The 27,302-nt window shown below is 42.9% G+C and overlaps 1 protein-coding gene across 1 annotated transcript in view; it reads right to left on the bottom strand.

Moving 5' to 3' along the window:
• Positions 1-15,767: 15,767 nt before the first annotated feature.
• The window catches only part of TFAM (transcription factor A, mitochondrial), a 34,152-nt gene continuing 22,617 nt past the window's right edge, over positions 15,768-27,302 (bottom strand). Inside the window, exons 4-7 of the mRNA XM_085898665.1 lie at positions 25,855-26,004; positions 21,344-21,439; positions 19,129-19,185; positions 15,768-16,227 (exon numbers count right to left, since the gene is read on the bottom strand). Coding sequence (XP_085754791.1) covers positions 15,985-16,227; positions 19,129-19,185; positions 21,344-21,439; positions 25,855-26,004 — 546 coding nt within the window. The 3' untranslated portion in view covers positions 15,768-15,984. The remainder of the gene's footprint in view (positions 16,228-19,128; positions 19,186-21,343; positions 21,440-25,854; positions 26,005-27,302) is intronic.

Below are 27,302 nucleotides of genomic sequence, written 5' to 3'. Positions count from 1 at the left end.
GATCATCTGGCAAACCCTCCTATCTACTTTTTGAACAATCCTCCTGAGGAAGTTCAGTCATTCAAACTCCTGGATCTCACGATCAGCCATGGTTTTTAAAGTTGGCGTGATAAGCCAGTCACCGACTGGGTAGTCTCCATCGTACAAAGTCTTTCCTTGGCACATCTGAACTCCTATCCACCTGCAAAACCTTCATGCACAGATTCATGGAGTACTGCTTTCCTCTCTGGGCTGGCTCCCTGATTCACACCTTTCACAGCTTGACGCCATGGAAACCAAGGCCTTCAAGGTTATTGGAATCTCTCGTGCTGAAGCTGAGTCTATAGGCCGATCACTTTGCCATCACAGACAGGTCCGTGGTCTCTCTCTTCTACCGCCTCCTTTTTGGTATTGCATCCTCTGCTCATTCTGTGCTTTGTTCCACCCCCAGGTTTCTGCAGAGCACACATGGTCCACCATCAACCCCCTTCTGGTGAAACTACCTAAATCCAGAATCGCTGCTCACCTGCACTCATTCGTTCCTCTTTTATCCCATCTGCAGAAAAAAAACTTCCACATTCCCTTCAATCTGAATCTTCCCTCCAAGTCTTCAAGACAGCTGTTCACCACCAACTCAGATCGTCCCCAATCCAAAACCATGATATTTTACTCCATCATTAACATCCTCCAATCCCTCCTCCTTCCAAATTTCCAGTTTTCCATCCTGAGAGTTTCCTTCTGTACATCCATCTTGTCCACTCCATGCATCCTCCTCCCCAATTCCTCCCACACCCATTGTTTCTCCCCCTCCCTCTGTCTTGGCCTTCGGCTCTGCTGTTGGTGTTTCCCCCTCTCTCTCAACTCTTATTTTTTGTCCGATTGTGTCCTGATTCGTGAGTGTATACTACAACTAGCTGATAAATATGATCGTGAGAGATATATTGCCTGTATCAGTTGTTGAAAACTCCGGCTCCGATGATGTTGCTCCTTCCATTACCCTCGCACACTTCTGGACATCTTGTCAAACCCAGGCAGATATCACGATGAGGGCCAATTTCTGGCACCACGTTGGGATCATTTGGACATTGTTGAAGCATCCTGCTCAAGCTCACCGCATAAATCACCGAGGAAACGTTCTTCAGAATTCTGCATTCCCCGTTCAACATGGAGGAAAATAGTGAAAAGGCATCTTTGGTTGAAGGCATTGAATCCTGGACACATCAATGAACTCAGGACATGGATACACGTGAGGCTGCCAGCAAATCACTCTTGGGGCATTTCCCCACTCATGAATCACAATGAAACGTTCAGTTGGAGGAGAAAATACAAATGTGCAGTACCTTCCACTGCGAAGGGGCTTTGTGCCCACCCTATACAATTAACCATTTAAATGGTTTTTTTTTTACCTCCACCACCGAAGGTGAAGGAGATTATGTTTTCACCCCCTTTCTGACTGTTACTTGCAAAATCGAACATTTTTCAAGTATCTTGGTCAGTCGATTTCGTTATATGCCTGGTGTTGGCTAAATGGTTAGGGTGGTGGGTTTGGGATCCGAGGATTTTGAGTTCAAAATCCCCCTCGGCTGTTGAATTAATACCAGGTGGGGTTGATTCTGCCTGTCATCCTTCTGAGGTTGGCAAAATGAGTGCCAGCTTGTTGGTATCCTGTGTCGGAGTGGCGACTGGTCCAGGATTGTGCCCAATAGCCAAGGAGACAGCTTAAGCAGCACCAACGCTCTGCACAGAGTATGGTCCCAATGGATGGATGGATGGATTTTGTTCTGTCTGTCTGTTTATTGCCTACAGGTCACAATTTTAAACCGATCTTCACGAAAATTCACCAAATGGTAGAGTTTGTCACAAGGAAGAAGCCTATTGTTTTTGAGGTCAAAAGGTCAACATAGGCCAAAGGTCAATAACTTTGGTGAGATTTCTAAAATCCTCAATTTTCATCCGATGGACTTGAAAGTTGAAGAGGATATATATTTCAGATCACTGAATTCAACCAGCCAATTCTTTTTGAGGTAAACATAGACCAAAAGAACAATATAGACCAAAAGGTCAACATTGGCCAGATTTATAAAATCGTCAATTTTCATCCAATTCACTTGAAATTGGAAGAGGAGTTGCATATTTGGTCATTGAATTTAACCACCAATTATTTTTGAGGTCAAATTTGTTTTTTGGATTTTGCGAGTATTGTGCTCTGCACGACGTCGTCTTCTTGTTATCTTGCCAAAACGAAGTTTTTGCAAGATATGTTAGTTTGTTTGTCTGTTTGTTTGTGGGCAGGATATCTCAAAAAGTTGTGGACGAATTCGGACGAATCTTGGTGGACACTTTGTGTGTCAAGGACGAATTGATTCGATTTTGGTGAAGATCCGATTCCGGATCTGGATACGAGAATTATTTACTTTTTAAGTGATTCTTCACCATTGAGAGATTGGGCCAAAAACGATATACAGCATATTTCAAAAATGTATTGGGTCCGATCTGTTCTCGTGGATCAGGCATTGTGTGGCAGAGGTATGTGCTCTACCAAGTGCCCTTCTAGTTTGCTTATGAATCCATCTTGTCCACCCCTTGCATTCTGCCTACCACTCATCGTTACCTGCATCCCTTGTCTGTCAATCTCTGACTACTTTCTCTCTCCGCCCTACTGTTGGCATTTCCCCTTTCTTCTGCTTTTGCCTTTATGTTGTGGCCTGATTTGTGTTCAAGCTCTTCCACGAGCTTTGACGATGCAAAAAAAAAAAAAAACAAGAAAAGGAATGAATGAGTGGAGGTGAGCAGCGATTCTGAATTTTGAAGGTTTTACCAGAATGGGGTTGCTTTTGGAGCCCTTGCGCCCTGCAGAAACCTGGAGAATGTGTACAAAGCACGGAAAGAGCAGAGCTCGGGTGCATGACGAGAAAGGAAGCGGTGGAAGACAGAGAGATCACCTATCTATTTGCGATGTATTTTTTTTAAAGGAGTTGCATATAGACTCAGCTTTGTTGGGGGAGATTCCAATTATGTTGAAGACCTTAGTTTCCACGGCGTCAAGCTGAGCAACTCCAGAGGGGAGAGCAGTACTCCATCAAGCTGCAGATTAAGGCCTTGTAGGTGGATAGGTGTTCAGGTGCGCCAAAGAAGGACTTTGTAGGATGGAGGACGCTCAGTCTTAGAGTCTTTAGAGTCCAACTTATAGATGTGGTTTGCCCAAGGAAGATCATGGCTGATAGTGAGCCCCAAGAGTTTGAGTGACTAAACTTCAAGACGATTATTAAGAAAGTAGATGGGAAGTCACCTTTCGGAGAGAGTGTGTGATTTGTCAGGATTGAGACATATTCCAAGTGTTTGACCATCTTGTAACACTATCAAGGTCTGAAAATAGGGAAGAGGCTGCTGTCTATCTTTCATTCTATCTGAAGGATGAGAGATGTCACGACAAGTGGTGGAGTCATCAGCAAATAGATAAGGATTTTCCAGTCAAAGAGATCATTGACAAAGATTAGGAATAGGACTGGGCCTGAATACTTCCTTGAAGCAACCCACCTTTCACAGGAACAGGAAGTGAAAGGATTCAATTGAGTGCCACATGTTGGCAATGATAGTCGAGGAAGTCAGTAAGCCAAGTGTGGAGTTGGCTTTGAATGCCATAGGCACAGAGTTTAAGAGAGTGAGACAGGATGCCGGACTGTATAAAAAGCATGAGATATGTCCAGAGACCGCCCTGAACTTCTATCTGACATTTTGGACCTCCATCCATTGTTGGGAAAGTGAGTTTGTGGAGGATGCCACAAATAACCCACCTACACTTTGCAAAATACACCGTTGGTTATTTTACATCCACCAACTTAAGCTAACAGACAGGACGCCAAAGTTGACGTCCATTCCAGGGACGGTGCAGCCATGGACGCAAGGTCCTACCTGCAAAACACGAATCCGACAGTTTTCAGTCGGCTGGGAATCAAAACCAAATCAGACAGCTTAAAGGCAAGTTTGTTACTTCTGCACCATCCTGTCAGACAACGTGAAGTTTACATATGTAATCAGAGAAAAAGAACAATTGTACTTTAAAACAATGTTGTCCAATCGAAGGGTGTTTTGTGAATTTTAAAAAAATATTGTTGATCAAACTTTAGAAGGAATTCCCTCACAAGGAACTTAAACATAGGAGGAGGGAATTTTAAGCCCATCGAGCAGTGTCCGTAGGTGAGTGAGTGAATGAGTGAGTGAGTGAGTGAGTCAGTCCGTAAACACTTCAATCATTATCGCTTGAACCAAACACGACTTTGATGAAACTTGGCCACAAGCTTTATATCTGATGTCAAACGAAGGTGTATTGACCGCATCAAAATCTGCGCTCATTAAGGGGATCTACGGGGAGGGGGTGGGGGGGTTGACACCCCCCCAAATAGGTATTTGCTCTCTTCGCCAAACTACAAACAATTTGAATGAAACTTGACCAAAACCTTCATGCACCAAAGTGTTTCGACCGCATCAAAATCTGCACTCTTAAAGGGGTCTACGGAGGAGGGCAGAGTTTGAACCACCCCAAAATAGGAATTTGCTGTCTCCTCCGAAACAACACACACGATTTGGATGAAACTTGACCACAACCTTCATCACCAGTGATGTACCAAAGTGTAATCGACCACTTCAAAAATCTGCGCTTATTACGAGGGTCTATGGGGGGGGGTTTGACCCCTCAAAATACTGTAGGTATTTGTTCTCTTTTCCAAAACTATACACACTATTTTGATGAAACTTGACCACATTCATCACCTATGATGCACCAAGGTTTGTTCACAGCATTAAAAAAAATTCAGGGTCTAAGGGGGTTTTGAGTGAGTGTTCCTCCTGATCCAGGTGAGCTTCAGGACAGCAGATCTATTTTTAAAGTCTTTAGTTTGACACACTCAGTCAGGGTTCAAACCAGTCACCTCAAAGACTCAGAACTGACGTTTCAACTATGACAGCACAGAGTTCACTTTTTCAAACAAATCCTGATTGTGATATCAACTTCACTTTTTCGATTCAAATCATGGTTATGTTATTCTGAACTGGATATATGCAATAGAAAGTAAAGAAGCTGAAGAGAACAATTTCATGAAATCATAAACTTCTGTAATATAAGCCACTGAAACAAGGCGGAAAACTTTTGGTGGACAAGAGAAGGGATAGGAAAATGAACGAGCAGACGGTCAAGAGGCTGGGACAGGCTCACAGCCTTCTCGATGTGCCAAAGGAATGAAACTCATGATATGACCAGTTCAGAGCATGCGAATGCCTTTCCCCGACGGCTCCTTTGTGCTGTAGGCTGCTCCACACTGCACCCACACGATGCGGCACCCACCTTCAGTCTGTCGCCGGCTCCAGTAATACACACTTCGAGAGTCACTGCCTGGTTGATGCTCTTTTAGCATCAGACGTTGCGCAACACCATAAGCCCCAAGAAAAATATGAGAACCATTCAACGAGAGTACGCTGAATAACGATTACCTAAAAGCTTGGAAAGAAAGGTCATGCAGTAATGAATGCAACAGAGAGGATCCTGATCTCCACTTTGGAAATTTCTTGCATACGTCCATTTTTGGGTGAAAAGAAGCATCATCATCTTCTGCCTCATATCTTCCCTTCAAAAGGGGTTGAGGCCGAATGGTACTATTAAAGGTGGACACGAGGTCAAACCTTTGACACGGGCGGTCAACAATTTAGCGACAGAGTCCTTGGGACTGCAACACCGTCTACCAGGAAAGCCCAAGAGATATTTCCCTTCGCCGGGGGTCCGTCGTTGGTTTGTTTGTCCGCACAGAACTTTAGTGTTTTTCTCCGCAACAGCTTATCGGATTGAGACGAAATTTTCACCCTTAGTTGAAATTTTCAGAAAAAAGGCTCACTTGTCTGTGCCTGGATGTGTTTGAGGGTAGAGGAGTTGCAGCTGAAATGCGAATCCTATCCAGGCTCCCCCTGATGACTTCATCTTTGCTTTTTGCTTGTTTGGATTCCTTCAGATTACTCCATTGCAGGACTGTACCTATTTGGTTTTCAATTTGATTTGAATTTATTTTAATCCCATTCTAAATTCCATTGAATAATAATAATAATAATAACAATAAAAAACATCATGCGTCAGGTGACCAATCAAAGCAGGATGTCTTGGTACCAGGTCATCACTGCCAGCAGTTATAAAGTGCCAGTTCTAATTGTCTGTTCTTAATTACGTAACACCAGTATACAAAACTACACAAACACCACACAAAAGTCCTGGCAAGGGTCTGCAATCTCCGATTGCTCTTTTTCTTGTTACTTCCGTTTCTCATATCACAGTAACTCCGAGTCCTGTCGACTGCAGTGCGTTCATCAGTTAGAAAAGGATGGGAACCGAGCGAAGACCCTCGATGAACCACTGTGTTTTTGAACCCTCCGACTGAAAGGTTTTGGTGCCAATTTCCTAAAGGCCATGGATTTACTCACGTCACTGTTATTTAATCCCAATTCCGGACCACGCAGCAAGCCAACAATTTGATGGTGAAAAACAAAGTTCATGAAAAGTGAAGGGGAGGGAAGAACAAGAAGCAAGGATTTATTGGTAACTAGCTGGGGTATCTGATGTTGCCTGGTGCTGTTCTAATCCTGTTGGCATTTTAGAGAAATTAATTTTTTTGTGTGGGGGCCCAAATACTTCTCTCCACCCACTAAGGAATGGGGTTGGGGATCATTTAATAATACCTTCCACACAGCTACAAAGGCTTATGCACAACAAAGCAATAAAAAATCCCAAATAATCCAACTTCTTGTTGTTTTTTTTGGCCAAAAACACTCCCCGGCACTCACTGGTAGTCCGGCAGATATGGGAATGGATTGTGCCTTTGATGATACAAGCATGAGCTTTGGCACACTGTTAGAGCATGCCTTAAGGAAGATATTTAGCTTTAGGGCCATCGCAGAATTGTCCTGTGGCCAAAATGGCCACCACCGGTTGTTATTTTACCAATAGCGCAGGTTTTAGACTACCTAGGATATTGATTCTGGTGGCTACTCATACATTTTCAAGGATGAGGAATGCAGTGGTACAATTTACAACGTGCTACAACTACTCTAACAACCACCTAACTACATATATCTAGCTTTCAGGGAAATAAATAATAGTAAAATTATAAACGCATTTAATATTGGTGGAGTTATACATGTACATGTTTACCTTCGCATTCTGCGAAAGGTTATGTTTTGGTCGGCGTGTATTTATTTGAAACTGTGACATATTCATGAGAGTACAATGCAGTCTTCACAATGTTTCCTTTATAATATTTGGTAGTTTATTTATACGAGCACACAGTTCATGAGATTATGCTGTATCTTGCAAATCAATAGTGCATGTCCCAATATTGTTTGACATGTTAGTGGTGAGGGCAAGTCTACGACAGTCCTTCCATTTCCATTATTACCTTCGCATTCTGTGAAAGGTTATGTTTTGGTCTGCGTGTATTTATTTATTTATTTATTTATTTGTAATCTTGTGATTCGTATAACTCAAAAAGTATTAAACCGAATTGCATGAAATTTGGTGGGATGATTGGTTATTAGCCAGGAAGCATTCGATTAGATATTGGGATTGTTTGGGTCAAAGGTCAAGGTCACGAAAAGGTCAAAATCGTCTTTTTACGATAACACGGTCAATTTTTATTCAATTTGCATGCAACTAATGCCAAAATGTTCAGAATTCAACGCCTCATCTTGTGATATGCAATATGACACAATGACGCCCATACTATTGTTACCGGTTAGGAGTCAAAGGTCAGGGGGGTCACGACCTTGAAAAATATGCGGTTTTTGTCATAACGTGGTCAATTCTTGTCTGCGTTACATGAACCCAGCACCAAAATGTTCAGAATTTAATGCCCAATCTTGTGACACAATGACGTCATAACACATGTCACCGGTTGGGGTAAAATGTCGGGGGGGGGGGGTCATATTGTCATATTGAAAAATATGCGGTTTTCGGCATGACTCAGTCAATTCTTATTCGATTTGCATGAAACCAGCATCAAACGAGATTACCTTCTCTTGTTGAAACGTTGTATTCACCGAGCTTGCGAGTGAAGACTCGCCAAAACGACGCGAGTTGATTGTTGTTTAGTCCGTAGCCCCAGAAAGTCGGGGGGGGGGTCATGACATTATAGATATGTGGTTTGTGTCATAAGACCATTCATATGAAACCAGTTCTCCACACTCATACCAAGAACAATAAAAGTAGTGGCGGCGAAGGTATGCACTCTATGAGTGCCCGTTCTAGTTTTAACGTGCAGTCGACCCCTACTTGTGCAGTTCTAAATCCAATTTTGTGCAGTACTAAAATTTATAAAAACTCCAATGTCATATAAAGAAACAAGAAGTCAATGCATGACCATGATACTCAAAAGCAAAAGTACCTTTATTTCCTGTTTATATGACAAGAAGTATACGTTTAATTTTACATACACAAATGTATGCTGATTAGTACTTTGTTTTAAAAATTGTCAAATACTAAGATGGTTAAAACTTAAAACACTGTGTTTATATGACTATATATATATATATATATATATATATATATATATATATATATATATATATATATATATATATATATATATATATATATATCTGTATATATCTATATATGTATATATATATATATATATATATATATATATTTTTTTTTTTTAGTATATTAAGGCCCGGTCACACCTTGACGTTTTAGCCAGCGATGGCAACGTATTAAAATGCATCTAAAACGCTGGCTTACATTGAACTTTTGATGTTTTTTTTAAAGATTCGGACGTATTCATAGCGACTTGGTCTTGTGTATAACGCATTGGTAACGGACACAGAACGTTTCGTTGTGTTATAGATAACTTATACCAACGAATGCTGAACCTGTTGTCGGCCTACACAACCGATGCCCAACGATAGTCTAACTTAGGCATAGCGCGTTGCACGCATCGCCGACGATGTCGTGACGTTGCCTATTAAAAGGCTGACGCACAACGATTCGAATCATAACTGCCGTAGAAATGGAAGTGTCAACATCGCGGTCACACCTTGGCGATCTTGCCAGCATATGCCGACCGAAGAAAAATGTGTCTAAAACGTTGGGGCACGTCAAATACGGTATGAGTAAGTTTGGTATACGTGAGTACAACGCTAAAGTACGCTATCATACGTCGTAGTAAGTAGAGTACGTCAAGAAATTTTAAACATGTTCAAAATTTTACGACATACTCGGCATATGACACATGTTCTGCATGCGATGGGGATAGGTTGTACACACGATATGTGGATGCTTACACACGTCCACAAAGGCTACTTATAAGCTACTCATAAGTCGAAACACGTCGCGGTAATGTCTTTTTTACGCGAAACTTATTTATAACTTATGTTTGACGTGCTTTGAACCAATTCTTTACGTAGTCCCAACACACATCGACGTATGTAGACGTATTCCAATGACGTCTTCCGGTCGACAAAAATAAATTAATTAACGTGTTTCTAGCTTACAACTGCCATACAAAGACGTGTTCCCAGCGGTTTTGGGAATTGATATATAAAAATGGTGTTCATAAAAGGGGAACCCAACAGTGTTTGAGTCCTTTTTGAGTCGATGTCCATGTCAGCAGTAACAGTATCAGTATCAGTATTAGTAGTAGTTTGTTCATGTTGGCAGTAGTAGGTGAGTGTGAGGGGGAGGGTGTGGGTTTTGATGGATCGTCCTTGCGTTTAACGATTTAAATGGCTGCATCTCCACTATTGAAAGTAGACGCTTGCACTCAACAATTGGATTTTTTTTTTTACACTCAACGACTTTTAAACGGTACCACTCAGCTATTTTCATTGTTTTCAATGAACGATTTAAATTGCTGTCACTCGCCTTTGTTTTTTGACGCTGGGGTTTTGAAATTTGAAACGTTTCTTCTGAACGTGTTAAAACGCTCAAACTCGACTATTTTAAATAGACGCTGCCGATGGACAATTGGAATCATAGCCAAGCTAGACATCGAAGTGTGAACATCCTCGTCATGCCCAAGAAAAGTTTGAAGAATGCTGCAAATAAGTGTCCTGGCCGTGGCCGTGGACGCTGACGCAAGGACGATCCATTATACCGACGTCTTTCAGCCTATGAGTAACTTAAAAGTAACGTCTGTCGATGTGTGGCAACGATCGCGTAACGTGCCAACAACACGTTAATCATAGGTTAGAAATAAGTTTCGAGTACGCTAAACATTACCTCGGCGTGTCTCAACTTATGATTAACTTAGAAGTAGCATGTGTTGACGTCTGTCAACGATCGCAGACCGTGCATACAACTTGTGGCCAGCGTAGCGGAACGTGTGAGTCATATGCCGGCATACGTCGTGAAATTTCAAGCATGAAAAAATTTGAGGACAACCAAAAAGTACAACGTTTAAAGCCAACGTACAACGACGTATGGCAGTGTTTTTCAGCGTGCTCTCAATGTTATCAAAACTTACCCATAACGTATTCAACGTGTGCCAACGTTTTAGAAAAAAAAAATTCAAAAATCGGCATACGTTGGCTAAAACGTCAAGATGTGACCGGGCCTTTAGATATATATTAAATTAGATATATATTTTCTAATTTTATAGACTCCAGTGAGGCATCCTGTGTTGTGTACCTTGTCAAAGGATACAAAGGAACTTAAAATCTAAAAAAAAAAAAAATAGCCATTACAAATGCTTCTCAGACTCGGAGAATCTCAAAAACTGGGCCATTGCACCTGCTTCAATGATTTGTGCAGTTCTAAAATTTCCTTAAAATAAACCCTGCCTCAGAAGCCCCCCAACCAATCCGGAGACGAGTTACCTCAGGGTGGCCCCGCCCAGCCAGATGGGATGTTCGCCCCCGTCCAATGAGGAGGCGAGTGGCGAGGGGGAAGAAATCCCTCGGACCTCGCAAAAGGGAAGAGTAGAGTGGTCGTCAAGAAGTAGTAGAGCAGTAATCGTGGCCATTGCTCTTGGTGTGCGTCGTTGGAGTCATCGTCGCGATTGCTCTTGGGCTCCTCGTGGTGGTGCTGGTCGAGCAGACAGGATTGTGGGCTCGGTGGATTCCGGGACGGGGTTCGAGTCCCACCGTGGTGGGTTGGAGTCCGGTGTGACCGCACGAGGCGGAAAGGTACCCGGCCAGGCTCTGTTCTCCCAGCTGAACTATCCTCCTCGGCTGGAGGACAGAATAAAGACCCAATGGGGTCTATTTCTTTTGGGTGTGTGTGTGTGTGTGTGTGTGTGTGTGTGTGTGTGTGTGTGTGTGTGTGTGTGTGTGTGTGTGTGTGTGTGTGTGTGTGTGTGTGTGTGTGTGTGTGTGTGTGCGTGTGGGTGTGTCTGCGGGCCCCGTCCTTAAGTAGAAATTGCTAAGTGTTTGGTTGTATATAAATTGTATTTCTCATATTCGGTTTTAACTCTGCGCTTTGTGCTCCCTGCCCCATTATAAATAAACCCCCAATTGTTCAATGTACCAGCTCGTTGTCTGTCACTTTCTTTCATTGGTTTAACATGGTGCGTATTGGGAATTAGGGAGGCCTTGTTGCTGTACTTGTTCATTTGGACCGACGGACTTTGGTAATTCCGCTCGGTTACACCGGACCGAGGTCGCGAGAGTGACCCGGTTCGACAGAGTCCATGGAGGATGTGAATTCCCCGGTGATTTGACGTGGGTACTTCGGTATATTGAAATTTGGCTATTAACCCTACCCCATGCAGTTAGAGAATTGGCGAGCACGGTCCTTAAGTGACCCATCATCTGTCCCCAGCAGTGACCAGCTTGGTAGGCAGCCCTCTTTGTGTGCTGAATCAGTGCTGCTTGTGTTGGAGGGAGTCCTTCAATGTCTCTACCTTTCTGGGTGAACAGCTGATTGCGTGCCTGATTGACTGATTCCAGGCTGCTAGTGCGGTCATAGAGAAATACCACGAATCGCTCCAGAGACTCCATCCAGTTGTCTATGGTGTCTGGGGTGGCAGTCAAGGCACAGAATGCTCTAGTGACTTCATCAAAGGCTAGATGATCAAAGCTCTGGCTCGATGAACTGCATCATGCTCACATGCTTTCCCTAATGCAGCACCAACATCCTCATTGCACACGAGCACCACATCACAACCTTGCTTGTGAGCGTCCATGTCTGGGAAGTAACCCAGTATTCTGTTCTTGAGTTTAGTGGAGTGTACACGCCCTATCACGTGTGTCCCCAGTTGTTCCAGCCTGGTACTGTACAGATTCACCAGGTCTGTTAGCTTGAACACTGGTGCAACCATATTGTCCATGCACACTTCCTCAATATAGGTGACAAGTCCAGCGAATGCAATTCCATGGTTAACAGTGTCTACATTAGATTCTTGTGCCTTTGTGTCCCTCACTTTATTGTACAGAGGCAAGACACTGAGCATGGTACTTAGCCTCTTGGGCAATGAGATCTCCAACACCGAGTTTGGATAGGAGGTGTTTGTCCTGTAGTTTGAGGGCACACTGCCTCACACGAATGTCAAGTTCGAATGTTGATGCATTAAGCAAAGCATCTCTTGCTGCAGATTTGCCACAGAAGAAGCATGTCTCTGTTGAATGAGTTTCACGTTCAATGCTCTGACGGGTGAACTTGTGGGTTTCTGGGTCATCATCGTGGTGCGTTTTCCTCTTTTCAGCCCTCTGAAGTTTTTTGTTATACTGCAGTCTGCAGGAGTCATGACATTTGGCTTTGTGAACCCGGAATGAGGGATGAGACGATGCCTGACCCTCATCCAGTTGTGACAGTTTTAGTGTTCTTGGCAGGCAACTGATCTTGTCGAATGCTACAAGATGCTCAGCTATGGTCCTGTATCCTGCCCCATCTGTGCCACGTGCTGAATTATATGGGCATGTCAGCATCTCATGTGTCTTCCTGACACAGAACACATTTGTTCCAGTCAATGGTCAGGCATTGTTTACCTGATAAGCTAGGCTCATCAGGGTCCACTACCTTGTGTAGTTTGGCCATTGTCCCAATACACTATGCTATTTTAGAACAGCATCTACTAGTTACAATATGAGAACAGTATGTACTAGTTATACTACCACCACACCACCATAAGCTGAAATCTCCAGGAAAATATGTTGACTGCCACCACAGTCACAGTCCAGGTCAACTGAAAGCATACAGATATGCATGCAGATTAGGCGTTGTTACTAGGTGTACACAAGTACACAAAAGCTGTACTAACAACATAGATTATCATTGTGACGTTATTATGATGTTCTATGTGAATATGCTTCAAAATATATGAATACACATAAACATAATTATGAGGTTAGCACACAACTCATGGGCCGATTCTGAAATTCCGGAAAATGTGCATAACTCCGCTAATATTTGATGGTTTTACGATTATTTAATTTCCTGAATGCTAGATATATGTAGTTTGGTAGTTGCTAGCATGTTGTAAATAGTACCACTGCATTCCTCATCCTTGAAAATGTACGATTTGCCACCAGAATCAATATCCTAGCTGGTCTAGAACCTGAGAAACTGGTAAAATAACAACCGGTGGTGGCCATTTTGTAAAATGGCCACCATTTTGGCCACAGGACAATTCTGCGATGGCCCTATAGCTAAATATCTTCCTTAGGGCATGATCTAACAGTGTGCTAAAGTTCATGCTTGTATCAACAAAGGTACAATTCCCCCAAATATTTCACTTATCTGCCGGACTATGGTGATCCTATGTAAGTTTGACGAAGATTTGTTGAGCCATCTCTGAGAAAAATTGCGAAACACCGACATACCAACATAACTAGTATAGATGAACTACATCGCCATGCACTCGCCACCCACCCACGATATCTTTGCAGCTTAAAGCGATACTTTAACCACTCATACCACAAATATGAGGATAGAAAGATGTCACTAGATGAAAAAACCCCTCTCCCACACGTGATGTTTGCGTGAGGTGGTGATGGGATGGCGAGGGAGAGAGTCCTGGCGAGAAAGAGCGATGTGCTACGTTGCACTCAGGCCGCGCAGCCCCTCTTTAAAGCATACACGTGCTTGTATGATCCTGTTGGTTCTCTGTTGTCGTGCTCTGTTCTGTCTGTCCCCCCACCCCTCCCATGCCCATCGACCTTTTTCACCTCACGATCATGCATAGCTGCATGCTCATTGGCTCCCAAGCGAGCTTCCCACAGTTTTAAACTGCTTCTGCAGTTCTTCACGGCTTTGAACAGCTTCAAGAGATTGTGATTCCCTGGCTTATATATTACCTTTTATGTACAGTCGCAAGCCTTCCTCAGGGTGGGGAAGGGGGGTGTCGCAAGCCTTCCTCAGGGTGGGGAGAGTGGGGGAGGGGTTTACTGACTTGTGAACGATCCATCAAAAAGCACACATAGATTCGGATTAGGAAGGGAAACAATTTAAAGGATTAATAGGGGAAGAATGGTGGGGGCGAAAGATGCAATGCAGAAGGGAGGGGGCACATTTTTGGCATCTGAGCACATTTGAACACATGTCCTATCATTCTAAACAGAAGCAAAACACTTATGCTGGACGTATATTCATGAAATAACTCGTCTATCTTGCTCCCATTACCCCCTTCTGCCCTGCAATGCAAACGATACTCCTCCAATAACGATACTCCACCTCCCTGTATCCTCAGTCAACTCTCTCCACACTCCAACCAACCCCATCTTACAAATATCCCCCCTCAAAATTTTCCAATCTCAGCCATGGCCTTTCCCTCCTGCCTCGCTCCCGAAATCTATCTGCTTTCTTTGCCATTCTCTTCCAAAATCTGCACCAAGTGTCCAGCCCACTTCAGCTGGCTTTTTAGCAATATCACTGTCAAGCTCATCTGCATACTGATCTCATCCCTCAGTTAATCCATCCTCCTTCTGTCCATCCTCTTCAATCTCACAATTCTCCTGACCCAGATGTTAAAGTACTATTTTGTGTGCCCCGTAATGGAGTGCTCTCCCATGTACCCCACATAATGGAGTATACTGCAGGGTAATTTCAGCATAACAGACATAACATTGAGACAAAAATTGCATCACTAATGTTGAAATTTTGAAAAGGTTGGCCATATTACAGATAGTTTCTTTATTACATATCGTAATTAATCTCTATGGCTTTCTGATATTGATACAAACCCCACTGTGTAGTCTACTACTAAAACAAAAATCAACATTTAAGAGGCGTAACGGACGTAACATCGAAATGGACACTACTAAAACTGGCCATAGCACAATTCCTAAATCCTGCGAAATAACGAATTTGTAGTATACCTTTCATTCACGGAAAGCAAACGAAACATTAGTAGCATACTTTCTATATTCCAACGATATGATCTGTCTGTTGTTTGTTAAAAATATTTTGAAAAGTTCACTGTAACAGACGTAACATTTTCGAAAAAATGATAACAGACAGAATGACTTTCTGTTGGAAGACGTTGAGGCAGTTCTTTCAAGATGGCTGCCAAATCACGTGACATCATCCACGGAGTAAATATCGCATAAATTATGAAAATTCAGACCTAACTAAACACCGTCCAAAAGAAATCCTTTTGAAAAATACATTTTCAAATTTTATGCTTCATGTCCATTATTACGTGGAATTACCCTGCAATGGAGTACTCTTCTGCAGACCTCATAATGGAGTACGGAGTCCTCCATTGTGGAGCAGCCGGGGGAGCCCTCCATCGTGGAGTACTCAGTTTGCAAATTAAAAAAAATTCTTCTGTAAAAATATTTTCGATCTTGAACAAACTTCAGAGAAAGGAAGCAAAATATATGGTTTGTTCATTTATTGTAACAAAAACAAAATGACAACAGCTGGTTTAAGTGACACAATTAAGCAATAGGATGATAGAATAAACAAAAAAGCAAAAATAAGAAAGCCACAGGGGAGGAAGAAATCAAGTGTGGTCACTAAGGCAAACTAGCAGTCTTATGGAACAAGTATTCATTTATTGCAAGGTGCATGGAACAGCTGACTCAATTCCTTTTCTACTCCTCTTTAGACAATTTCCCAGTGGCCATCTGCTCATTCACTGAGCTCTTACCCTTTTCCTGAGCGGTTGATATTGTTTTTCTTGAGGTTTTGCCAGTTTGAGTGAAGGATCTTGTGGTTTTCTTATCTCGTGGAGTTTTCAGAATGGCTTGGTGTCCCTTAGCGAGCATCTGTTCCTCCCACGCACTTCGTTCTTGCTGGTATCTCGTGAAGTCCTTTTCTGCCAACTTTTGGTATTTCTGAGAATTGGGGTCAGCAATGATTTTATATGTGAGAAAAGAGAGAAAAGGGGGAAGGGGGAGCAAAGGGTACAGAGGTTAGGAAACAAATTATTAAATGAGGGAGAAAACATCTCTCTTCCTTCAGATACAGGGTGGGGCATTTACATCTGACGGTTTCATTATCCTTATAACTTTTTTGTTTCTAAACCAAATAAAATAAAATTTCTATATCACATAGGCGTATAATTCAAGTTTTTAAAATCAATTTTGATTCTTTATTTCTTAAGAATTACATCAGACAAATGGACCCCTTTCAAATTCGTGCATTCACGACAGCGGATCAACATATTATTCATTACCGCAAGCAATGTCTCTTGATCAATAGAGCAGATGGTTGCAGTGATGTTTGCCTTCAATTCATCGATCGATGTTGGATGTTCCTTTTAAACTTTGCCCTTCAGAAATCCCCATAGGAAGAAATCTGGTGGAGTTAAATCTGCCAAATCAAAGTGTGCCTCATCTGTCATGATGACCTTGTTTGTGAAATTGGCATGCTCATTGCATTTTAAAAAATATATATATATATATATATATATATATATATATATATATATATATATATATATACATATATATATATATATATATATATATATATATATATATATATATATATATATATATATATATATATATATATAACATAAATAACTGTTCATTGCATTTAAAGTGCTCCATCATTAGAAACTTTCAAGTGTTATCTGTAAAACAAAGAAAACAATTATAATTAGTTATGCCAAGACTGCTTCTGGCTAGAAAGATTACAAATGTGTCAGATATAAATGCCCCACCCTGTATATGCAAGTTTATGTGAGCAAAAATTAAAATAAATTCAGCTCAAATGTAATTGACCATTGAAGAAACTTGAATACTAGTGGCCAAATCGAAAAATAAACATTATTTTACACCAACACACACAAAAAAAAATCAAAAAGGACTTCAGGAGCATGCTGCATTCAGTTTATGAGGAAAAAAAAATAGAAAAAAAAAAATAAAATAAAAAACAGGTGTGTGCACAAGCAAAAAAGCAAAATGCACCCAGGTACACAAGCGCGCGATATTGTGCATCGGTGAACAGAGGCAGATTGGCACACGCATTCCAGGCGTGTAAACACAAGCAAAAAAACCCCACCCACGTAGGCACATGCACAGACGCATGCGCACACAGAAGCACACGTGTACAAACGGGAAAGAGCGCGTGCATTTTCGGCCAAGGTCTTCGACAGACTGGCTGGCCAGACTTGACGTTAGACCAAGTCGTTTGGGCAGTAATTTGTCCATGGTGCCGGCGGTAGCTTGCCTACTCTTTGCGAAGGACACCATGGGATCTCTAACATCCACAAACTGATGCCAGCACACAGAACGCCCAGTTTAACGTCCATCCGAGGAATGGTATACACACTGATGAATCATCCTGCATGTGAAACACCAGGATGGCAGTTTATAGCTGGGCCACGATTCAAACCCAAGCTATTCAGATCCGAGGTGAGGGTGCATACCTCCAGGCCATCCTGCCAGCACGGAATACAGGTACTCATACAACGTGAGGGAAAATTTAAAAGGTAAGTGTCCTGAGAAAAGAAAGAAAAAAAAATAAATTGAATTTTTTGAGATTTCATTTTAGCTTTCAGATTGATGCAAGATCGTGCAGAATACTCGAACATCACATCATCTTCAGCTTTAGGGCTGATTTTGTCCGCTCCCCTGCAGTTTGTGATCTATATACATGATGCCCATGCAATGCCGTTAAATAAATTTGTGCAAGCAATCCATGCAGTCGATAATATTTTATCAATATATTTTCCCTTGCAAAAGTTTCCTCACATATCGTCGACCGAGAATTAACAGGGTCTATCTGACATTTCATTCAAATTTAGAAGAAGTCCATGTAGAAGGGCAACAGAGGAAACTAAGTAAGATTATTTTATGTAACCTTTATATGTACCTGTTATGTAGCACACGATATGAAAATAAAATATTATGAGATAGCGGCAATTCCACTTTGAATTTTTGATTTCATTTTTCTCAAACTTTAAAAAAAGTGTAGTTGGACCCTGTTAATTCTCGGTCGACGATATATGCAGATTTACATGATCAGAGTGTTTTCAGGCATTGTTTATGACCATATTCTGTTATGAGTGCATTTATTTGTGGGCACATTTCCTGTAATTTGGAAATTAAAATTTCCTATAAACCTTCGAGGAAAGACCGGGTGTACATTTTTTGATCCGGGATGTTGTTAAATGACTTCATCTGTCTCTTTGTCTGTCCGTCACGCTATCTCCTCCAAAACGGTTGTGCAGAAATTCACCAAACTTGGTAGTTATGATCACCACATGGCCCCCTGAGGCCCTGGGATGGGGTCAAAACAGTCAAATACCAAAAAATACAACGAAGGGCACAAAAAAAAAAACACAAAAAATTCAACACAGGCAATCAAGCATGCAAGTACGCACAGAGGCACGTGCATCCAGGTGCATATAAACCAAGGCACAAAGACACGTGCACGTAGGCACTCATTACGGACACGACGGTATCTTTGGATTTGACCTTCCCTGTTAATGTCCCAGGGGGTGGGGGACTTGGGGTAACAGGAGTCAAAAATTTTTTTTTAACTCAAAATTTGATATTGGGTCATTCCTGTGGAACATTTTGCCATCTTTCAACTTTGCTTTAGATGGGAAGTGTGGAGATTTGCGATGGCACGCCATCGACACCACTCGAGATAGTTTACTTTGCGAGCATGAGTGTTTTAAACAATTATTTGTAGCTTTGTGAAAGGTAATGTTTTAAACTGATAATGGTTAAAAGAGGCCAAGAGCAAAAAGAGTGAAAAGACTATGTAACCGGTGACATTACCTGTCTTTCCATCGAAGTGAGCCGCTTCCACTCTGAAGCCAGATGAAGAGTCTTATTCTGTGCACAAGAACCATCGTGGAATTCAAACTATTTAATCACAGCCCCCACACACCAAGATTAATTCGGGCAGTGTTACTATACAGAATTCAAACACCATTAACTTACTTCCTTTTTATATTTTGTGCAGCATGTCAAGAGGCACAAATGAGGCGTGTGGAAGGGGGGTGGATGGAAGTGAGGTGTTTTCAAATTGTGGCATCATCATGTACTTAGCAGTTCCGACAGAGCAATTATATCAGAAAATTATGTTATTGTTCTGTGTACATCTCCACACTACATCGACAAAATCACTTTGTAAATCACCCTTCCCCTATTCTTGATTATCAAGTCAGGTCAGGTATGGGAGCATGCGCCAGAGAAGCGCGTCGCTGCGTCCACTTTCCACCAGCATTCCAGGAGCCTCCGTCTGGCCATCCCCCAGACAGATGCCTGGCCCATCCCCATCTTCTTGAGATGCCGATCAACCTGCTGCAACCACAAGACATGTGGTCGGCTCATTGGCCTCCTCCATTCACGAGACTCCCTCGCTGAGAGAACCTGCATCAGGAAAATGAGCCACATGTCCATACAGCCGCAGCTGACGCTCACGGACTATGCAGGTAACAAATCTCATTTAAGTCTCTCTCAGCAACCGCTCGTTGGACACAAAGTCCGACCAGCGATAGCCAAGGATTCTCTGAAGAGACCTGGTACCAAAGGATTTAAGTCTCCATCTCAGATCCCTGGTCAGAGTCCAAGTCTCACATCCATAGAGCAAGAATGGAAGCACCAAGGTCCTGAAGACTCGGACTTTCTTGGTCATCCAGTTTGGAGGGACGGCCTGATCTAGGCAGGGTCTTGGTGGTACCATAAGCCTTCCACTTCTTAAAGATCGTCTTGATTGTGCTCCAAGGGATATTCAATGCCTTTGAAAGATTTTTATACCCATCCCCTGATCTGTGCCTTTCTACAACTTTATCACCGGAGGTCTTTTGAAAGTTCCTTGGTGTTCATGGTCGAGTCTCTGCTGTGAAATGTACCACCCCAACAGAGGAAACCTACAGGAACCACTGATTTTATTCGAAAATAATCAGAATCACCACCATTTAACACAGGTGGAAGCCAATTACATTGGTGTGTGATTTTGAAGGTGATTGGTTTCACCTGAGCTAATTAACAATTGCTATTAGCAGAATAACAAATAAAGTGGGTGTACACTTATCCAACCAAGATATTCTCGCTTTGTATTGTTCATTAATTTTCTGAAATTTGTGGAATCTGTTTTTCACTTGGAAGTTGTGGGTTATGATGTGTAAATAAAGGTGGAAAAAGTCTGATTTAATGTAATTTCATTCCAGGCTTTCAGGCAGCAAAAGGTGAAAATTTTGAAAGGGGGTGTATAGACTTTCTCCAGGCAATGTATGTATAATATGTAAATATGCAGACCGTAGCTTGTATCCGTAGCTTGTATCCGGTATTTTGTATGGCCACAAGCCGAGGCATAGGAGAGCAATGGTGGACAAAGTGTGTGCAGACAAGTTCAACAATGCAATGGCGGAAAAGTTCAATGTGGATCGTGGGCATCCTGTATTGTCGAAACCGGTCAGAAGGGAACTTCTCAGGGTTGGATATTACAGCTGGGTTGCTGTGCACAAACCGCTCATAACACCTGGCAATGCTCGTTTGTGGGTCCAGTGGTGCAAGGTAATGGACTGCCATGATGCAGCATTTCTTCCCTGCTGGCAGCAGTGACAATAACAATGCTCTAATCCACAGGACCCGGGTTGTCAACCGGGTGGTTTGAAGAACACAAGGACGCAATTACCCATCCTCCCAATCACCGGATCTCAATCCCATAGAGCATTTGTGGGGCTGTCTGTGGAGGTTCCCAAGACAGCCGTTTCTGTCTCCATCAAACTGATGTGCATTGGAGGATTTCCTTGTGGAAGAATGGTATCACAGTCCTGCAGAACAGTTCCAGACCAGAGTTGTTCCTGGATGCACGTGGTGGCCCAACACCCTTCCTCAGTGACATTTTGTTGGTGTTTCAATTTTTTTTTTTTTTTTGTGTGTCCAGTACCTGTATTTACCAAACCAATTCTGATATTCACATTTAATCAGAGTCCACAGTCCACAACTCTTATAAAACCTCAACACATTCTATTTGGTCACTTACTTGTGGCAGGACACCCTGAGCAGTCTCAAAATTCTCAGAGAAGAAGAAAATGTAAGCATTTCGAAATCGTTTCGGCACTCCAAGGGCAGTGAGTTCCTGCACGGGCCAGCACATGAAAATTCCTCGTTCAGTTCTGTCATTCTTTGTGACATCACATAATGTCTTGTAACAACAACAACAATAATGTCTTCATCTGTTGAACTCTCTCATATATTAATATTAACAGCAAAAAAAAATATATATATATATATATATTTATATATATATATATATATATATATATATATATATATATATATATATATATATATATATATATATATATATATACACCCAACAACAACAACAACACGCTCACCTTCTCCCCTTCTCCCGATTCTGCTTCTTCTTCCTCTTAACTTCCTCCTCGTCTTCTTCCTCGATTTTTATTTTTTTTATTTTTATTTTTTTTTTTACACTTCCATGACCTAGTCTGTTGAACTCTCTCATACATTATTTTTAACAACAAAAACGATCTTATAATGCTTCATCTTCCTCTCTCACACATGTGGTACTCTTTACTGTTTCACAATGCACTACTCTTCTGCTATTTTAACAGACTGCTCTCATTTCGAGCTCTCCTTCATTCCTTGCCTAAAAAATCCAACTATTACAGGGCTTCTTCTCTCCATGCTCTGAATTCGCCTTCATTGCACCCATCAAGAATTGTGTTAAATCGCATCTCTGACCTAAAACTTTTAAAAACCACAGTTTGCCATGGATGCTCGCTTTCCATCAAACATTCTTTTTTTCCAACTTCAGTGCCAACTCACCCCCCTCACCCCTCACTCTCACTCTCAAAGCAACCATCCCACTCTTCTCCCTCCAAGCCTCCCTCTCACCTCTCTCAAAAATCCCCCCCTCACCTTTCTCCCACCTTTCATCCCCCGCACTCATGCTTCTCAAAGTTGGCCCCCTCTCATACACCAACCTGCCTCCCTCCACTGCCCTCTCACCTCCATCTCTTCACTCCACCTCCTCAAATCCTCAACTGCCTTCTTCCTTGTCTCTTGTCCCCCCTCTCCCCCAGCACCACAGAGCCTTTTCTCCTCATTCGGCCCCCTCCCCTCGCTGTTCTGCAATACCCCACACTCCTTCAGCAACCCTCCTTACCTGCCCCCCTCGTCCCTTGTCCTACCCTCCCCCCCTCCACCTCCTGCACCCAAAGCCTCCTCCCCTTCCTCTTCATTAAAAGTGTGGACCTCAAATATCCGGGGCCTTCGCTCAAACCTTTCAGATCTTTCCATACAGGTTGCCACTGACAAACCAGACATTATCTGCCTAACAGAAACTTTCCTCTCCCAAGACGTGTCTGACTCCCAAGTATCTCTCCCTGGCTACTCCCTCTTACGGTATGACAGACCTGAGCCTCGTCCTGGTGGACGTGTTGCTCTCTTCATCAAAGACTCTATTCCTCACTCTCCATGCACTGCTCTCACTCCCCCACACCCCCAGGAATACCTCTGGCTTCGGCTTCCCCTCCACTCCCACCTCATGTTTATATGTGTACTGTACCGTCCACCGAACAGTGATGACTCCATCTACATCTCACTATCCGAAAACATGGACCATCTTCTATCTTCTCATCCAAACTCTCTCTTCCTCTTATGTGGTGACTTCAATTGTCATCACACCAGTTGGCTAGGTGTGGGTACCTCTCTCACCTGCCATGGCACCTCAGCAAAAGCTTTCTGCGACTCATTGGGACTGACACAATCGGTCAACTTCCCGACCCGGATCTCAACCAATGGTACTCCATCTCTTCTGGATCTGATTTTGACAAATTTCCCTGACAATATCTGCTGCTCTTCCTCCGCTCCAATCGGTTCTTCTGACCACGTCCTTGTTAAAGTGGACATCTCTCTGGCTGTTATCAGAGAACCACCTCACCGCCGTCGAGTCTGGCATTTCACTCAAGCCGACTGGCAGGGTCTCCGAGCAGCCATCAAACTTACAGACTGGTCTCCCATCACTACTTTCTCAAACATCAACTCATCCAGGGAATTCTTTCAAAGAAACTTGCTCTCCCTCATGCACAGATTTATCCCCTCTCGTGTTCAGTTGTCTTACCCTTCCTCCCGCCCTTGGTTTACTGAAGCTTGTGGCGAGGCAGTTGTCCTGAAACAACTTGCCTTTGCCTCATGGAAAGCAAACCCAACTGAGGGCAATCTCAGTTCTTTCCACAAAGCTCGGAACAAGTGTGTATCTACCCTCAGGAGAGCCAGAAAACAACATCTTTCTCATTTCAAGTCTGAACTCTCAAACCTCTCTCCCTCCTCAAAATCCTGGTGGCGTTTAATCAAATCTGTTTCTGGTGTATGTTCCCCCTCCATCCCCTCCCTTACCTCAAATGGCCGCACTGCTGATTCCACACGTGATAAAGCTGAATGTCTAAACTCGGTGTTTGCAGCTAAATCTTGTGTCCTAAACCCATCACTATCTTACCCACTTTACCCAGTCGCACCCAACTGTCCCTGGACTCTGTATCCTTTTCTCCTGACAAGGTGGAGAGCTTGCTTTCAAACCTCGAGTCAGATTCTGCAACCGGTCCAGACGGCATCAGCCCACGTGTCCTCAAAGCCTGCTCTTCTGCTCTTGCTCACCCTCTCTCTGTTCTATTCACCCTCTCATTTGCCCAAGGTCATCTGCCATCTGCTTGGAAATCTGCTAACATCACTGCCCTGCATAAAAAGGTGCAAAAACAGATCCCTGTAACTACAGACCAATCAGCCTTCTCCCAATCATCAGCAAGGTGATGGAATCCATCATCGCCTCAGATATGAAATCCTTCCTCTTCTCCAATGGCTTGATTTCCAATCATCAATTTGGTTTCAGACCAGGTCACTCTACCCTGGATATGCTGCTTCTGCTCTCCCATCAATGGATGGAGGTCCTCAATGCCAGACAGGAAATCCGAGCCGTATCCCTGGACATATCACGTGCTTTTGACACAGTCTGGCACCCTGCCCTACTCACCAAACTCTCTTCCCATGGTATTCAAGGCCATCTCCACTCATGGCTCGCAGACTTCCTCTCCTGTCGCAGTCAACGTGTGGCCCTAAATGGAGTTCTTTCATCCCCTCTTCCTGTGCAGGCTGGAGTTCCTCAAGGTAGCGTTCTGGGCCCTGTTCTTTTTCTGGTTTTCATCAATGATCTCTCGGACTCTCTGGAAAATCCTCTATTTCTCTTTGCCGACGACTCCACCCTCTGCCGTACCATCTGTCATCCCTCAGACCGGCAAACAGCAGCTTCTTCACTCACTGCAGATCTGGATAAAATCACAAACTGGTCCAACACGTGGAACATGTCTTTCAATCCAGACAAATCTCACACTCTCACTATGTCTCTTCGAAAGGACCGTTTACAAAACCCCCCCATCCACTTTCTCAACAATCCTCTGGAAGAAGTCTTTTCTTTCAAGCTTCTAGGTCTCACTATCTGCCATGACCTTTCCTGGGAAAGTCACATTTCCAACCTCGCCTCAAAAGCCAGTCGCCGACTGGGAATCCTCCGTCGTGCAAAGTCCTTCCTCGGCCCTCTTGAGCTCCTGACCACTTACAAAGCTTTTGTCCGTAGCCTGATGGAGTACTGCTCTCCCCTCTGGGCTGGTGCTCCTGCCTCCCACCTTTCTCGGCTTCACGCTGTCGAAACCAGGGCATTTAAGATCATCGGCATCTCCCGCAATGAAGCTGAGTCTTTGGGCCTCTCACTCAATCACCGCAGGTTGGTCGGTGGTCTTTCTGTCTTCTACCGACTCCTCTCCAGCCTTGCCCCCCCTGCTCTCTCTGCGATTTGTCCCCACCACATTTCCTCAGGGCGCTCAAGGTCCGCCAACAACCCCCTTCTGGTAAAACTACCAAAATCACGAATCACTGCTCATCTTCACTCTTTCATTCCTCTTTTTTCCCGCCTTTGGAATAAACTTCCTCACTCTATTCTTTCCCATTCTTTCCTCCAGGCTTTCAAAACAGCTGTTCACCACCACCTCTTATCTTCCCCCATCCAAATCCTCGATCTTTTCTACCCCCGATAATCCACCCAAGCCCACTTCCTTCATTTCTCCTACTTTCCTTCCTGAAAGTCCCTGAAATGTCCATCTTCTCTTCGCCATGTTCCCCGTCCCATCCCCATCCCTCTCCCTTCCACAGTTCACCTAATGTGTCTGTTCCCCACTGTTTTGTCCCTTCCACTCCCGCCCCTCTTGTCTCATGCCTCCTTGCTGTGAGTTGTGTGTTAGCTCTCATACGAGCCTCGACCAAGGTATACAAAAAAAAATATAAAAAAAAATAAAAAAAAAAGACACAAATGTAACCCATAGAGTAACACAAAGACTTGGCTTGCAAACTATATGGTTGCCTCAGAATAACAAAAATGCTCCATGAATCTGCAGAGGCAATTAAAAATGATGAAAGTTAAATCAATAGCTGCCTTCTATTTCAAGGCGCAAAATGAATGCATTCGTCCTGACTCACCGCCTTCCGTTGTCGTGACAAATTTTTCATCATCTTGGCATTACTGAAACTTTGCAATGCAGACTTTTCCTCCGTAGATAGGGATGACAGGAAACGCTGCTTCTGTTCCTTGAACGTCGCAAAGTCCTGATGGGCTCGTTTCAAATATGGCTGTGAACATACATGCATCCATGTTCATGTCATTCATCCACATTTCTTAATATAACCAAACACTTATCTGCAAACCAAATGAAAGCCTGTTGATTAAACACGATCGAAAGTGAAGCATGCACTCAGCAAACAATGAAAATGAATAATCCTATTACGATCAACTTTTCGACCTTCACAGACAACTGAACAGGAGTAAAAGAAAAACCAGACAAATCTCCTCAATTCAATCTGATCTGTACTACTTCCTCTTCACATTATTACCTCCACCACCGAGGGTGAAGGAGGTTATGTTTTCACCCTGTTTATTACTTACGAAATCTAAAGATTTCGTAAGTATATTGATCACTTCCGTCCTCTGTGTGTTTATGTGTGTGTTTGTTTGTAGGCAGATAACACGAGAACGGAAGAAGCTACCAATGTCAAATTACACCACGTGATTCAGGAGGGTGATGGTTCGTGCTGGTTAGATTTTGGTCAAAATCGGTCAAAGGTCAAGGTCACAGTGAGGTCAAACATAATTCCGTAAATTCATGTGGAGAAATGGAGTATTTTTGCTTCGGTCGTCGTTACGAGTTTGTTTTAACTTCCATTTTAATTTTGTCTTCGGTTTTTGCGATCGCTTACGACGCTTAACACTCGGTTGTCGAAATTCTCGTAAACATCGGATGTTTTGGAGACATTTTAAGATTGTACAAAAATATTTCACTCGCCGCGTCACGGCTCGTCACGTGGTGCAGCGCGCTCGAGCAGACGCGTCGTTGAGTCACGTAAAGGTTTTGCGTGTGCGTGCTGATGGTGTTTTCGATAAAGATGGTGTTTAAAAGTCATTTTTTATCCCAATAAAGCTTATCGTCGCATGCCTGACTCGCTAAGCCGTCGGATTATGTAAAGATTGTTGGTGGATGGCTGAATTTTACAGTTTTGTGACTTTGATAAAATAATATTAAATAATTGCGTGGAGAAATGGAGATTTTTGCTTCGGCCGACGTTACAAGTTCGTTTTAACTCGGATCGCAATTCTGTTTTCACTTTTGGTAATGGCTTAGTATGCTCAACACTCGGTTGTCGAAATTCTGGTCAAAATCGGATGTTTTATGAGATTTATGTCAGGTGTCGTATCTGAGGCTTCACTGAAGATTATGCTAATGAGGGTGATTGTAACACACGGCATTACGCGCTCATTTTAAAGTCAATTTCAAACCTGTCTTCACTTTTGGTAACGGTTAAGTATGCTTAATACTTGGTTGTCGAAATTCTGGTAAAAATCGGATGTTTTATGAGATTTATGTCAGGTGTCG

This window comes from Eptatretus burgeri, chromosome 10 (genome assembly GCF_056783735.1).
Source record: "Eptatretus burgeri isolate ZD-2024b chromosome 10, Ebu_testis_v1, whole genome shotgun sequence".
Lineage (NCBI taxonomy): Eukaryota > Metazoa > Chordata > Myxini > Myxiniformes > Myxinidae > Eptatretus > Eptatretus burgeri.
This window is presented reverse-complemented; position numbering and strand designations above follow the sequence as displayed.